At 49.5% G+C, this 12,750-nt stretch overlaps 1 protein-coding gene across 1 annotated transcript; it reads right to left on the bottom strand.

The window, feature by feature from the left end:
* Nucleotides 1–3,229: 3,229 nt before the first annotated feature.
* Nucleotides 3,230–12,686, bottom strand: LOC101932692 (basic phospholipase A2 sphenotoxin subunit B-like). Its single transcript, XM_065575397.1, has 5 exons — nucleotides 11,695–12,686; nucleotides 10,177–10,233; nucleotides 7,063–7,207; nucleotides 5,401–5,507; nucleotides 3,230–3,846 (listed from the first exon to the last, which is right to left on the bottom strand). The coding sequence occupies exons 2-5, from the start codon at nucleotides 10,214–10,216 to the stop codon at nucleotides 3,704–3,706; spliced, it is 435 nt and encodes a 144-aa protein (XP_065431469.1). The 5' UTR covers nucleotides 10,217–10,233; nucleotides 11,695–12,686; the 3' UTR covers nucleotides 3,230–3,703.
* Between the last annotated feature and the right edge of the window lie 64 nt (nucleotides 12,687–12,750).

The following is a 12,750-nucleotide window of genomic DNA, read 5'->3' as shown; positions in this document are numbered from 1 at the left end:
TCCTTCAAGTCAGGAGGGTGACGGAACCCAGGGAAAATTAACCAATCATTTCCAGCCAATCGGCCACGTGAAGTGATTGGAGGGGTTCTGTGCTCCTGTTGGTAGTATACCTACCTGCATCCCCCTTACACAGCTGGTGGGCTGGGAGATGGGGGCAGCGTTATGGTTTAGTTGAACCTGAACTGCAACTTTCCAGCCTTGTAGACGGTCGAGATAGTCTTTTAAACTATAAACATGTTCCCCCGTCAGCTGGTTTTTAGAACAAACTTCACTGAGACGCTAACGAGCCATTTGGGGCGGTGGATAATGATCCATTGTGGAGAAAATGTCCCTTTTGCAGACTCAGCTTCCAGCAAAAATTCTCTGCCATTGAGAGGAATCGAGAGAGCCAGCAGCAAGCGAGGACTCTTCCGATGCTTCCCCTAGGCCTGATCACAAGAGAGGCCCTGGAAAAATCAGACTCTAAACAGTGGAACCATAAAGAGGGAGCTAAGGATGGATTCATTGGCAAGAAGTGGGGGGATGGAGTTAAAGGGGCTGGCAGAGAATAAAGGGAAAGAAATACAGGGAGGGTAAGAGATTTCCCAGAGCCCTGAGAGAAGAGACAGCAAGAGAGAGAAAAACAGCTCAGCTTTATGAAAAGTGATTAGGGCACTGGCCTAGGACTTGCGAGAGCTGGTGTAAGAGGGTGTGCTGGCCCTGTAGCACCCCCTCCTGGTCACGCATGGCTTTGCAGAGGCCTGCTTCAGTTTCCCCTTCTCTCAGGGCTCCTTAATAAACTCTGCAGAGGCTCTCTCATGGCCAACACCACCCCTGTCCAAGGCTGGTTTAATAACAAAAAACAGTTCAAGACAACCCCAAATAAAGTCCATCATCACCACAACACACAAGCTCACACTCAGCTCCGGCATCTTCAGCCACTCCTGGAGCTCTTCCGTTCCAGCCGGCTTTTCACCAAGCAGCCACTCCCAGCCCTGTCCCCACTGGAGCTCAGCCTTCTTTAGCTGCGGCTCAGAGAGGTCAGGAGGCAAAGCCCCTCTCCTGGTTACGCAGGGTCTCCTGCTCACTGCAACCTCTACCAGCACCCTGACCCCCTTGGGCTGAGAGAGGTCAGTGGGTTGCCTTCCTGCCCCTGCTGCTGTTGTCCTCTTTATAAGACCCAGGTACCTTCCCTTAAGCTCAGGTGGGCAGCAGGCGCGCTGGACCTCCACTCCCTCTTAAAGGGGCCAGTCAGGCTGGGACACCTGGGTTTAGTGCCCTGTTCCATCCCAGAGTTCTTATATGATATTGGGCACCTCACCAGCTCCACAAAGGGACGGTGGCGTTGCAGTGCTCAGCATTGCAGTGCCAACAAACTCACAGGAGCCACCAAGCCTGAGTGAGGTGCCCAGGGTCCTAGACAACGAGTGGGGAGAAATAGGCACCTCAGAATGGGATCCGTGAAAGCCAGCATGCCAAGGAGAGGTGCAGACGACAGGGACGTGTCTGAAGCCCTGCCCCTCTCTTGGCAGGAGCTGCCTCAGTCCAAGCTGCGAGGAGGGGGCCTATCTCTGCTAGCGATCCACGAACAGCAACCTGGCTCCTGGAGTCAGGCAGGTAGGTGCCAAAGCTGCTTCTTGCGGGAATGAGTTAGGAGCCTGCCTCGCTCCACATAAAACAGCTGGAGGAGGAGGTGGTGGTGGTGCCCACCTTAGCCTGATGGTTAGAGCACTCACAGGGGATGTGAGAGACCTAGGTTCAGTTCCTCCCTCTCTGACACGGGTCTCCCACCTGTCATCAGAGTGCTCCACCACTGAGCCAGGGGATATTCTGGTGTGGGGCTCCCTCCCCCTCTCTTGTTGGAGCTGCTCCACTATGGAGAAATAATGGAAGAGTGATTGGAGCAGCTGGGCATCCTAGCCCCTGGACTACAGCCTCATTCTCACACACTTCTTTTTTTGGCCCAATGACCGTTCCGCTGTGTATAATACTTAAGTCATCATCAGGCCAGAGACAGCTCAGTGGTTAGAGCCATAGGCACCGACTCCATGGGTGCACCAGGGGAAAAAATTAGTGGGTGCTTAGCACCCACCGGCAGCCAGCGCCCCCCTCCCCACCAGTGCCTCCGATGCACTGGCGGGCCCTGCTGATCAATTCCTCCTCCTCCCTCCCAGCGCCTCCCGCCCACCACGATTAGCTGCTCTGCGGCATGCAGGAGGTGCTGGTGGGGAGGGGGAGAAGCAGGGATGGGGCGTGCTTGAGGGAGTGGGGGAACTAGGTGGGAAGAGACAGGACGGGGGTGGGGGCTTGGGAGGCGGGGTGGGGGGTTGAGCACCCCCAGGGCCCAGAGTAATCAGGCACCTGTGGTTTGAGAGCTCTCTGGTGAAAAGGGAGATCCCTGTTCAGATCCTCTCTCCCCTGCTGGCGGAGAGGGAGAGAAATTGAACCTGGGTCTGCCCCATCCCAGGTAAGTGCATTAACCACTGGAGACAGACACCACCACCTCCTTCTGCAACCAGATTTTGAGTGGGCCTCACGCTGGTAGGTGGCCTCTGAGCATGCCTATTGGATTGGGCCCTGTATGCAACTTAGGTGGGGGAATGCCTGTTTTCCATGTATGAATGGCTTAGATGGAAGATAGGTGCCCGGATGCCTAGGGGGGTTAGGCACCCAAATACCTGTGTGGATTGGGGCCTCAGGCTCTCTGTGTCTGTTTCTCATCTGTAAAATAGGGATAGTGGCTTTAAGCTCACCAGGGGGATCGTGAGGATGAATCCATTAAAGATGATGAGGCGCTCAGATACTACGGTGCTGGGCCCAGAGACGTAGCTAAGCTAAGCCCAGCGGGCAGCATGGAGCTCGGTGCATATTGACTTGCAGGTTCTGGGCCTTAGCCAGAAGCTGTGGATGGGTGGGATTTTTTTCACCCTAAACAAAGAGAAGTGTTAGAAATGGGCCTAAACCAAAGACCTAGATCGGATCCACCCCAGATGTGGGATCTGAATCAGAACTCTACAGTGAACCCTATTACCTAAAGTGGACTGAACCAAACCCCTGGATCACGAATTTTGGGAGTGAAATTTGAATCAAGATCTAAACGTTGTGGCTCAGAACTGTCGGGGCCTCACAGATATTTTAACTGGCAATGACACTAGAGGGGTAGCTGCTTCCAGCTTTCTCACTCACGCCGAAGGGTGACTAGTTTGGTTCGGTCGAATGCCTCTGAGTCACAACGCAGAGAAGAACATGGTTATACTCTTCCGTTTTATTCAGAAGCAGCAGAAAGCGAATCTGCACTGAAGCAAGAGCAAAGGACATTGACATTTCTCTATGTTCGTTTATGCATGTAGGCCCAATCCAAAGACTATTGAAGAGAATGGAGAGAATCCCCCTGGCTCCCATCATAACTTAACCATGGCAGAGGACACGTGCCAGTCCTCCCTAGTATTTTTTATCAAAAACGTGACACGTGTTGCTTTCTCCCGCGAAATAATTTCTCTTCCGATCCTGTATATCGTGATGCAGTTAAGGCAGATCAGGTCTCTTATTTAAGAGCAGTTCCTTGGATTCTGCCTGACAGTAGCCTAGGGAGAGAGCAGCCAAGAACCACTGGATAGGAAGCAATTCCCAATCCCAGGTCAAGCACCTGCTTGCTTAACAGTGTGGAAATGCTGAATGCATGAGAATAGGGGATGGCTTAATAAGCATTGCAAGGAGCCTTTGCTTAACACTTTGGCTTTCTCCCTATGCACTTTATGTTGGAGTAGAAGCGATACTTCTTGTTGTAGCTCTGTAAGTTGCGCTTCATGCACAACGCAGCGGTCTTGTCACACTCGCAGATGCTCCTTTTACACCAGCTGTCTGGACCTGGGAAGACCAGGGAAGAAGCACATTGCTTAGGGAGTGGGGCGCCAACTCCAGGAGCATCAGAGCTGGGTGAATTATTTGCAGGCAGCCACTGATTCGTTATTTCCCAAAGTGTTTAGCATTGGGCTAATTCTGCTCCCATCCAGACCAATGGCAAAGCTCCCATTGGCTTCAGTGAAGGCAGAGTTGTAGGCCAACGCTGAGTGCTTTTGAAAATCCCATCTCCACCCCACCCCCTTTCCTCCACAAGCACCATTTCTGCTTTAGAGGTTCATGGTTCCAGAGTAGCTGACGAGTTGTTCCTTCAAAACATATTCCAACCCAGGGGCTGCTACCACCGAACTATTTGGTGTAACTTTTGGTGCCTGTCGTCACTGTTCCTAATTCTCTATTCTCACTGGCCATCAAAATCACCTGGTGTTGTTTCTGCTCCCTGACTGGGAGAGTCCCAAAGCTACAGAAAGCTCTCAAGATGGCTTGCGAACACTTCCATTGTGAATGTTTGTGCAAAAGCCTGGCACCTGTGCATGCTCACATGAGTAATTGTGGCACTTTCCTTTTCGGCAGACAACCGTGTGAACAACACTTCAGCACGGGCAGATGTTTGCAGAATGCAGATAAAGGGGGTTGCATACACCATCAAGATGAATGTGTCTCTCTCTCTTTCTCTCTGCTGGTCTGAAATCCCAGTATAGATGACTTCTATCACTTCCATTTTATTTTCCTCTTATTTACCTTTAAAAAGAACAGGAGGACTTGTGGCACCTTAGAGACTAACAAATTTATTAGAGCATAAGCTTTCGTGGACTACAGCCCACTTCTTCGGATGCATAGAATGGAACATAGAGTAAGGAGATATATATACACACACATACAGAGAACATGAAAAGGTGGGAGTTGCCCTACCAACTCTAAGAGGCTAATTAATTAAGATGAGCAATTATCAGCAGGAGAAAAAAACATTTGTAGTGATAATGACAAGAAGGTGTGAGGATACTTAACATGGGGAAATAGATTCAATGTGTGTAATGGCTCAGCCATTCCCAGTCTCTATTCAAGCCTAAATTGATGGTATCTGGTTTGCATATGAATTCAAGTTGAGCAGTTTCTCTTTGGAGTCTGTTTTTGTCACCTTCTTGTCATTATCACTACAAAAGTTTTTTTTTCTTCTGCTGATAATAGCTCATGTTCTCTGTGTGTGTATATATATATCTCCTTACTATATGTTCCATTCTATGCATCCGAAGAAGTGGGCTGTAGCCCACGAAAGCTTATGCTCAAATAAATTTGTTAGTCTCTGAGGTGCCACAAGTCCTCCTGTTCTTTTTGCGGATACAGACTAACACGGCTGCTACTCAAACTTATTTACCTTTGGCTGTCTGGAGTCGGACTGTGTGTCCGATGCCCAGCTGGGGGAAGTTGGCCTAGGCTCAAGGCTCTCCAGCTGAGGTTCTCACCCCACAGATTTTAAGAAAGTGGCACAGCAAAGCCATGAGCTGATCTGGGAGCAGAGACAAAGGAAGTGCCTATCTTTCTATGGGCCTGACTACTCACCGCACGTTATGACTCCTGTCCTGTAAGTGTAATGGTATCTCTCAGTTTTGACATGACATTTTTGAGCCATCAACTGTGAGTAACAGCAGTCGTGATGCAGGCAACACCTGTAGGGAGAATCAGGTTGAAGCCGATTCCACATTCTATGCTGTGTAAAACAAAACAACCCGCTCCCCAAGCACCCCTCCCCTCCATCGGTTTCTAAGTTACATAAAACAAGCAGATCCTGCAGCTTCACGGCTAAGAAGAATTAAGCAGTTAGCAAAACGTACTCATACAAATAGTCTCACTGACGTCAATGGATTTTATTCTCCTCTCAATCTAAACCTTCCATGGACTTGCTCTTTCTGATATCAGGGTTCTTTGCTTTTCTTATTACTGTACTTTCTTTGCTCCCTCAACTGGCCTTCTTTCTGTTTTTCCACACATTCTGTCTGGTCTTGGTGTGACAGCCTTCTCTTCTGCATCTCCTGGCATCCGGAACAGACGTTGTGTCCCTTTGCAGTTCTTCCTTTCTCAGAGCCTGGTCCGTAGCTCCTATAGATCAGTGTAGCTCCAAGGAATTACTTTCATTTATCTCAACTGGGGATCTGGACCTCAGACTTCTTTCCAAACTCATGTGAGCACGTATCAGTCTACATGCATCCGTAAAGTAACTCAATTGACTTCAGTGGAGTTACAAGAAGGATGAATTCGATCCCATCTTTTCTCTCTGGCTTAAACCTTTTCCCCTTTCTCCTTCTGCTATTGCTTTCTGTTTCCTGTACCCGTGTTTCACTCTGCAAAGCCAATGGGTGGGGCCCTCCAAATTCACGGTCCATTTTGGTCAATTTCACAGTCATAGGATTTTAAAAATTGTAAATTTCATGATTTCAGCTATTTAAATCTGAAATGTCACGGTGTTGTAATTGTAGGGATCCTGACCCAAAAAGGAGTTGGGGGGGGGTGTCACAAGGTTATTGTAGGGAGGGTTGTGGTACTGCTACCCTTACTCTGCGCTGCTGCTGGTGGCGGTGCTGCCTTCAGAGCTGGGCAGCTGGAGAGCGGCGGCTGCTGGGAGACCAGCTGTGAAGGCAGAGCCACTGCTACCAGCAGCACAGAAGGGCGGCATGGTATGGCATTGCCACCCTTACTTCTGCGCTGCTGCTGGCAGCAGCTCTGCCTTCACAGGGATAGCTCAGTGGTTTGAGCATTAGCCTGCTAAATCCAGAGTTGTGAGTTCAATCCTTGAGAGGGCCACTTAGGGATCTGGGGCAAAATCAGTACTTGGTCCTGCTAGTGAAGGCAGGGGGCTGGACTCAATGACCTTTCAGTTCTATGAGATAGGTATATCCCCATTTTTTTTTATTATTTACCACAACCCCCCTAAAATAACCTTGTGACTGCCCTGCAACCCACTTTTGGGTCAGGACCCCCAATCTGAAAAGTGCTGGTCTCCCCTGTGAAATCTGTATAGGGCAGGGTAAAAGCCCACAAGACCAGATTTCATGGTCCAGGACGTGTTTTTCACAGCCGTGAATTTGGTAAGGCCCTACCTATTGGGATGCAGCTGACACTCACCAAGCTCAAGTTATTTGACATCTAGAGCAAGGATTATAGAACCGTAATTCACCAGTGGTGCCTGCGTTTTTACAATACTGCTGTAATCAGTAACTACTGTACCAATCAGTTGCATCCTTAGGCATTCCTTTGCCTCCCACACCGCAGTGGCATCCATAGGAGGTATAATTCGGTAGAGCACTTTTCCCAGTTGCTTGTTTGATCATCTTGCGAAACTCCAAGAGACTCCCATGCACCATGAATTCACCTGCAAAATAACAGCAGAGGGTCACATCACAGTTCAGGGCCTCTGCGCCTGTATTCCCCCGCTATGGTCCAGCAAGGGCACGCAGTCTCTTGGGCAGAGACGTGTCTCTCTCCATCCTGACTAAGGTATTTCCAGGTGGCTTACACGGCGCTATCCCACAGCGAGGCAGACAGCCAAATGCCCAGCACCAGTCCTTTGCTTTCTCATCAGAGACTACGAACACTGTAATTGCCCACAGTTGTAAGTTATCACACCGAGCTTTCTAAGCAATCACATTTAGTCCTTAAGGTACAAATCATTACAGAGAAAACATATTAAAAAACAATAAAAGAACCTACACGCATGCTGATCAGCTTACCGGAGATCACCCTCCCACCCCCCATCCCAAAGGCTCTGGCTTGCGCTTAATCCTTTGAACCCCACACAAGTTTTTTTCCCCGGTGGTCACCGGTTCATCATAGCCTCAGCTCCGAACTGACCCACTCCTGTGTCAATGAGTTACTTCTTTATACCGTTTTTGGGGTCTTTGATCTACCCTCATGTAGCCAGTGACCAGTAGCCAAAAAAGTCCCCTCTTGCAAAGCTTCAAAAGGCTGAGTTTTCGTATACCTAGAGTTGTTGCATCACCCTCCTCCTAGAGATTTCCTGGGAAACATACTTAAAAGTTCATTCTTGTCTTTGTCCATTGTTTCAAACAGTCCTTTGAAGCTAACAGTTCCCATTGTTTGCCTGAGTCCTGTCTTCCCCTTGAAAGAAGTTACATACACTCCCCTAACAGTACACGAACAGTTCGTTTTTTACACAGTGAGCTCCTAAGATACTTAAACTTCATTCAGTGAAGTCTGTCCAGGATTTTGTCATACCTGTCACAGGCCACCTTACACATTAGGGAAGGCGACATTTCCTATAGGAAATAGCATTGAATCTCCGTGTGGTGAGATACCAGTCAATGGAATTACACGAAGGATGAATCTGGCCCAGTGTGGGCATTAGAAGGTTTAACCTTTTGTGTTGACATTTCCCCAGAGATATTTGTATTGGGGCTCATTCCTATCACAGTCATTGACTCTGGGTGGGAATGACCCTGTGCTCCCAAGCAGCCCTGGCAGTGACATGTTGGCTACAGAGCCGGTGTCATGGTAAGAAACAGGTTACCCCCATGTGACAATCAGGGTCCAGACACCTCAAGGAGAGAACAAGGCCCTCAAAGAACAAGCAATTGAATCAACTGGTGGTATATCTTATTGTGTATAGAAATGCATCAAGTACGGTCTTTTATGAAAGCTTGTAATTACTCCTGAGGGCATTCTGCACCAAAAAATTAATAATCCTGCGCACCATATTTTAAAATTCTGCAAAATTTTATTTGTCAAATAAATGTGGAGACTCCAGCATGGCAGTGGAGAGCACAGGGCACTGGCTGCACAGAGGTGATCACTGCGCAGCTCCCCGCCCCGGGACATGGACTCAGCACCCAACCCTGACACAGCGCAAGGACCGGACCTGCCCCAGAAACACCCCAGGGCCCTGCCCCTTCGTGCAGGCATGCTCGGCAAGGCAGGATCCAAGTGTGGAGGGACTCGGCGTGGGGGGATCCAGGTGTGGGTTGAGAGGGCTCTGTGTGGGGCAATCTGGGTGCAGGCGACTCCGTGGGGGATCTGGGAGTGGGGGGGATCTGGATGCACAGGGGCTTGTTGGGGGGTTCTAGGTGCAACAGTAATGGGACTCTGCAGGGGGGTGAAGGTGTTTGGGGCTCAGCAAGGGGGGGTCTGGGCGTAGGGGGATCAAGCTCGTAAGGTGGGTCTGGGGGAATGGGGCTCAGTGGGATGGGGATCCAGGTGCAGATGATTGGGGCTTGGTAGGGTGGGGATTTGGGTGGCTTGTTGGGGTGGTCCAGATGCAGGGGGAGAGGGGGTCATCGGGGGGTTCTGGGTGTGGGTGGGGGTCAGGCTTGGTGGGAAGGTCTGGGTATGAGGGGGTTTGGATGCACAAGGGCTGGGCGGATGGGGGAGCAGCTCCCTGTACAGTGATCCCTCCCCCTGCAGCTGAGGAGCGATGGGTGCAGGAAGTGCAGGGGAGGGAGGGGGTTTGCAGAGCTTCCTACAGTCAGGGGAGAAATCTGGGGGTGGGTCTGACACGGCCTGGATGCCTTACAGGGGAAGAGGAAGTCCCGTCTTCCCCCGTTCAGCCGGGTCTAGCAGCTGATCCCGGCGCAAGGTAGGAGCCACCAGCCAGGTCTTCCCCAGTCCCTCCCCTTACCCCACAGTGATTTACCTCTCTGCTGGCTGCAAGGGGCACCCAAAATACACTGCTGGGGAGGGTCACATGACCGCTCTTGTGGCTTCCCTTTGCTTCCCCCTCAGAAAGTCATTTTTCTGCACGGAAGCAAAGAAATCGGCGTGGGACAATGCAAAGCATTCAGGCACCCAAGTTACAAGGCAAGTGGTGACAGAACCTCTTACTGGTGTGGGGGATCCCCAAAACACCACACCCCAACCCTAAACAGCAGTGGAGGAGAGCGTAGCATGGAGCTGGAGGGGGGGTGTGCATGCAACAGAAGATGTAGACACCTTCATACCCCACCCAGTCCTAGGCTGGCTGCAAACAAGGATGGTCCCCCAGGCTGTTCTAACAAGGGTCTGTAATGGAGGCTGGAAGCATGCCCCCCTCCCTTGGGCTATGCCCCCTCTGCGAGCACCTGGCAGGGATATGCCACTGGATCTGCAACACTAGCTCTATGATGCCGGAGGAGTCTCTAATTGTGTGGCAATCCTCACCCAGCTGGCTGCACCAGCAGCGCAGGGCACCACAGAATCTGACCCGCAGGTTCTACTCTCACACTAGTTCCATACCGGGACAACTGCACTGACTCATTGGAGTTATACAGCATCGACTCCAATGTCAACGAGATCAGAATCAGGTCCAGGATAATTAGCACATTAGAGGGTTTGCCAAATTACTGCACTTACTGCAGGAAATCAGCACAGCCAATGCCAAGAGAAGCCTCATCTTCCTCTAGTCAGGACCTGGAAGAAAAAACAAATCCACCCTGATCGTCTATTCAAGGGGTTTTCTAGCAGGCTTTAGAAAACAGACTACTTCGTACGGCCCAATGGAATGCTTTGTCAGGCATATGGCCCAATGCTGGAACGCTTTGTCAGGCAAACTCCCACTGAGCTGAATGGGCCTTTTACTGGAGTAAGGGACTTGCAGTTAACAAGAGAAAGAGAAGCAGGTGTAAGCAGGGTCTGAATGAACTCTCCCCTGACAGCTAACTGGGAGCGGGAGAGACATCAGGAGCAAACTGTATTTACAAGAATACACCTACTCTGCTTAGATATCCAGCAGGAGAGCGGTGTTGCTCAAAGTGATCAACTTTGGCTGGCGTTGGGTTACAAATCACTTTAGTACTGAATGCAGGGGGAGTGAAATGCTGTTATCAGTGTTGTTGTCTTTATTGTATGAATAAAGGGGAGCAGAACTGTGCTGAACCTGTCCCAAATGAGGGGGTCACCCTTGGCTGAAAGGACCTCGTTAAGCCAGGGGCTCCAATGCCAGACCCCTGTGAAAGTAAAAGGGGAGGGGACAGATGTCCCAGCCAGGAGGTGTGGATGCTCCCTAAGGGTCCCCAGTCTGGCTTAACCTGTTTCTCCCCACTGTTGTTCAAAGATAGCACTTTGTTATTTTAAGTACTTAAATGAGAGCTGACATCACCTGTGATGGGACAGCGTTTCTGCCCAGCCAGTTAAAAGCTGAAAATCGCTAAGAGCTGGTGTAGATGGTGTAGATCAGTGCAACTCCACTGACGTCAATGGAGCAATGCTGATCGACACCATTTGAAGATTTGGCTCAGGGAGTTAAAATATAACAAAAAGATCAAATCACAATAAATCTAGGATGAAGCTTGCTAGTGACACAACTACACATAATGGGCCAAGGCCCAGATTCTCGCCCCATTGAAATCAATGGCAAAACTTTCCTTGAGTTCAACAGGATCAAGACATGCCAGAGGTGCTGGAATGAGGGGTGCAGCCACACCCCGTGGCATGAAGTGGTTTCCATCATATGCAGGGTTTACAGTTTGGTTCAATGGCTCTCAGCCCCCCCCACTACAAATTGTCCCAGCGCCCCTGCATGGCACCATATAACTAAGCTATTTACAAACTTTGTAACTCACACATTTAACCTAGAATATGGCAAATGGCCACTTGACTGAAAAGAAACGTACGTATAAAAGTCCTTGTTACTTGTCAAATGGAGGCACTGTGGGTGAACTCTCCAGGTCATTGGTGGCCTGTTTTAATGTGGGTAGTATTCACAGATTTTAACACAAGAAGGGAGCACTATGATTATCTAGTCTGACCTCCTTCACACTGCAGGCCAGTGGACCTCAGCCAGTAGTATTGTAAGGCTTGTTCTACTAACACTGCTGTCTTAAAAATACTATTAACTCTGCCTTTTATCTATGATAAATCTTAGTTTGTTACCTGTACAGAGAGTCCTTGGCAGCCAGCCTACGGATCCAGTGTACTTCTCCAAGAGTTGTTAGCTATGGGGAAGCAGACTGATGATTAGGCTTATTTATTCCATTCTGATGGGGAGGGGGGGTGTCCATGTTTGGACATACTCTCTGGACTGTAATTTGATTGGTCAACATTGGTATTTTGAAAATGGGACCAATCAGAGTAGAGGTGGTGCTGCCTTTGCACATTCCAACCAGAGAAAACAGGGCCTTGCACTGGCAATGTCACAGTTGTAATTGCACATGCTTACTGTGGTTTTAGTACCAGAGCTGACAGATGTCTCAAGACTCTTACACTTAAAAGTCTAAGTTCTGCTTTCAAAATGTCAACTGATGTACAGCTGCCCCGAACTCCCCTTGTTTTGCCATACATGGCTCTGTGGTCTTGTAACCTCTTTGATTAACTTTGCACAACCCCAAGTTCCTTCTCAGGTTGAAGTTTCCTGGCCAACAGCTTTATTGCCGTTCAGTAACATCCATTTGACGTTCTCTGGTCTTAACAAAGCATCTCTCCACATCCTCTGCCGTGTTTCATGAGGGTCTTTTCGTTCCAGAACATCTCTATATGATGCTGTGTTAAATAGCTCACCTTAGCTCTTCCCAGCAGTATCATTTCACTGCTCTGGTTAAATCACATCTCTCAGAAGGGAATCTCTTCTTTCACAAATTCTCCGGTGAAGCACAGAGCAAACAGAAGCTGCTTTTCTAGCCGGAGTTCATCAAAGCCATACTTCACAGGTGTTGTCAACACAACTCCCTGATTGAAATCAGGAGTATCTTCAAATAATCCTGCTGGTTTCATAATGAGTGGAGCGGGGGCAGAAAGAGGTGGGGCAGGAGTGGGGCCTTGGGGGAAGGGGTAGAGTGGGGGTGGGGACTGGGGCTGAGTGGGGGGCTTGGGGGTCCCTGAAAAATTTTAAATCAAAACGGGGGTCCTCCTGCTAAAGTTTGAGAACTGTTGAGCTAGATAAAATATTGCAAGAATAAGGACAGTGAAGATGATCAGTAATTCTCACCTGCA

Source organism: Chrysemys picta, chromosome 21 (assembly GCF_011386835.1).
Source record: "Chrysemys picta bellii isolate R12L10 chromosome 21, ASM1138683v2, whole genome shotgun sequence".
Taxonomy (NCBI): domain Eukaryota; kingdom Metazoa; phylum Chordata; order Testudines; family Emydidae; genus Chrysemys; species Chrysemys picta.
The sequence above is the reverse complement of the archived record's forward strand: the minus strand, read 5'-3'. Positions and strand labels throughout refer to the sequence as shown.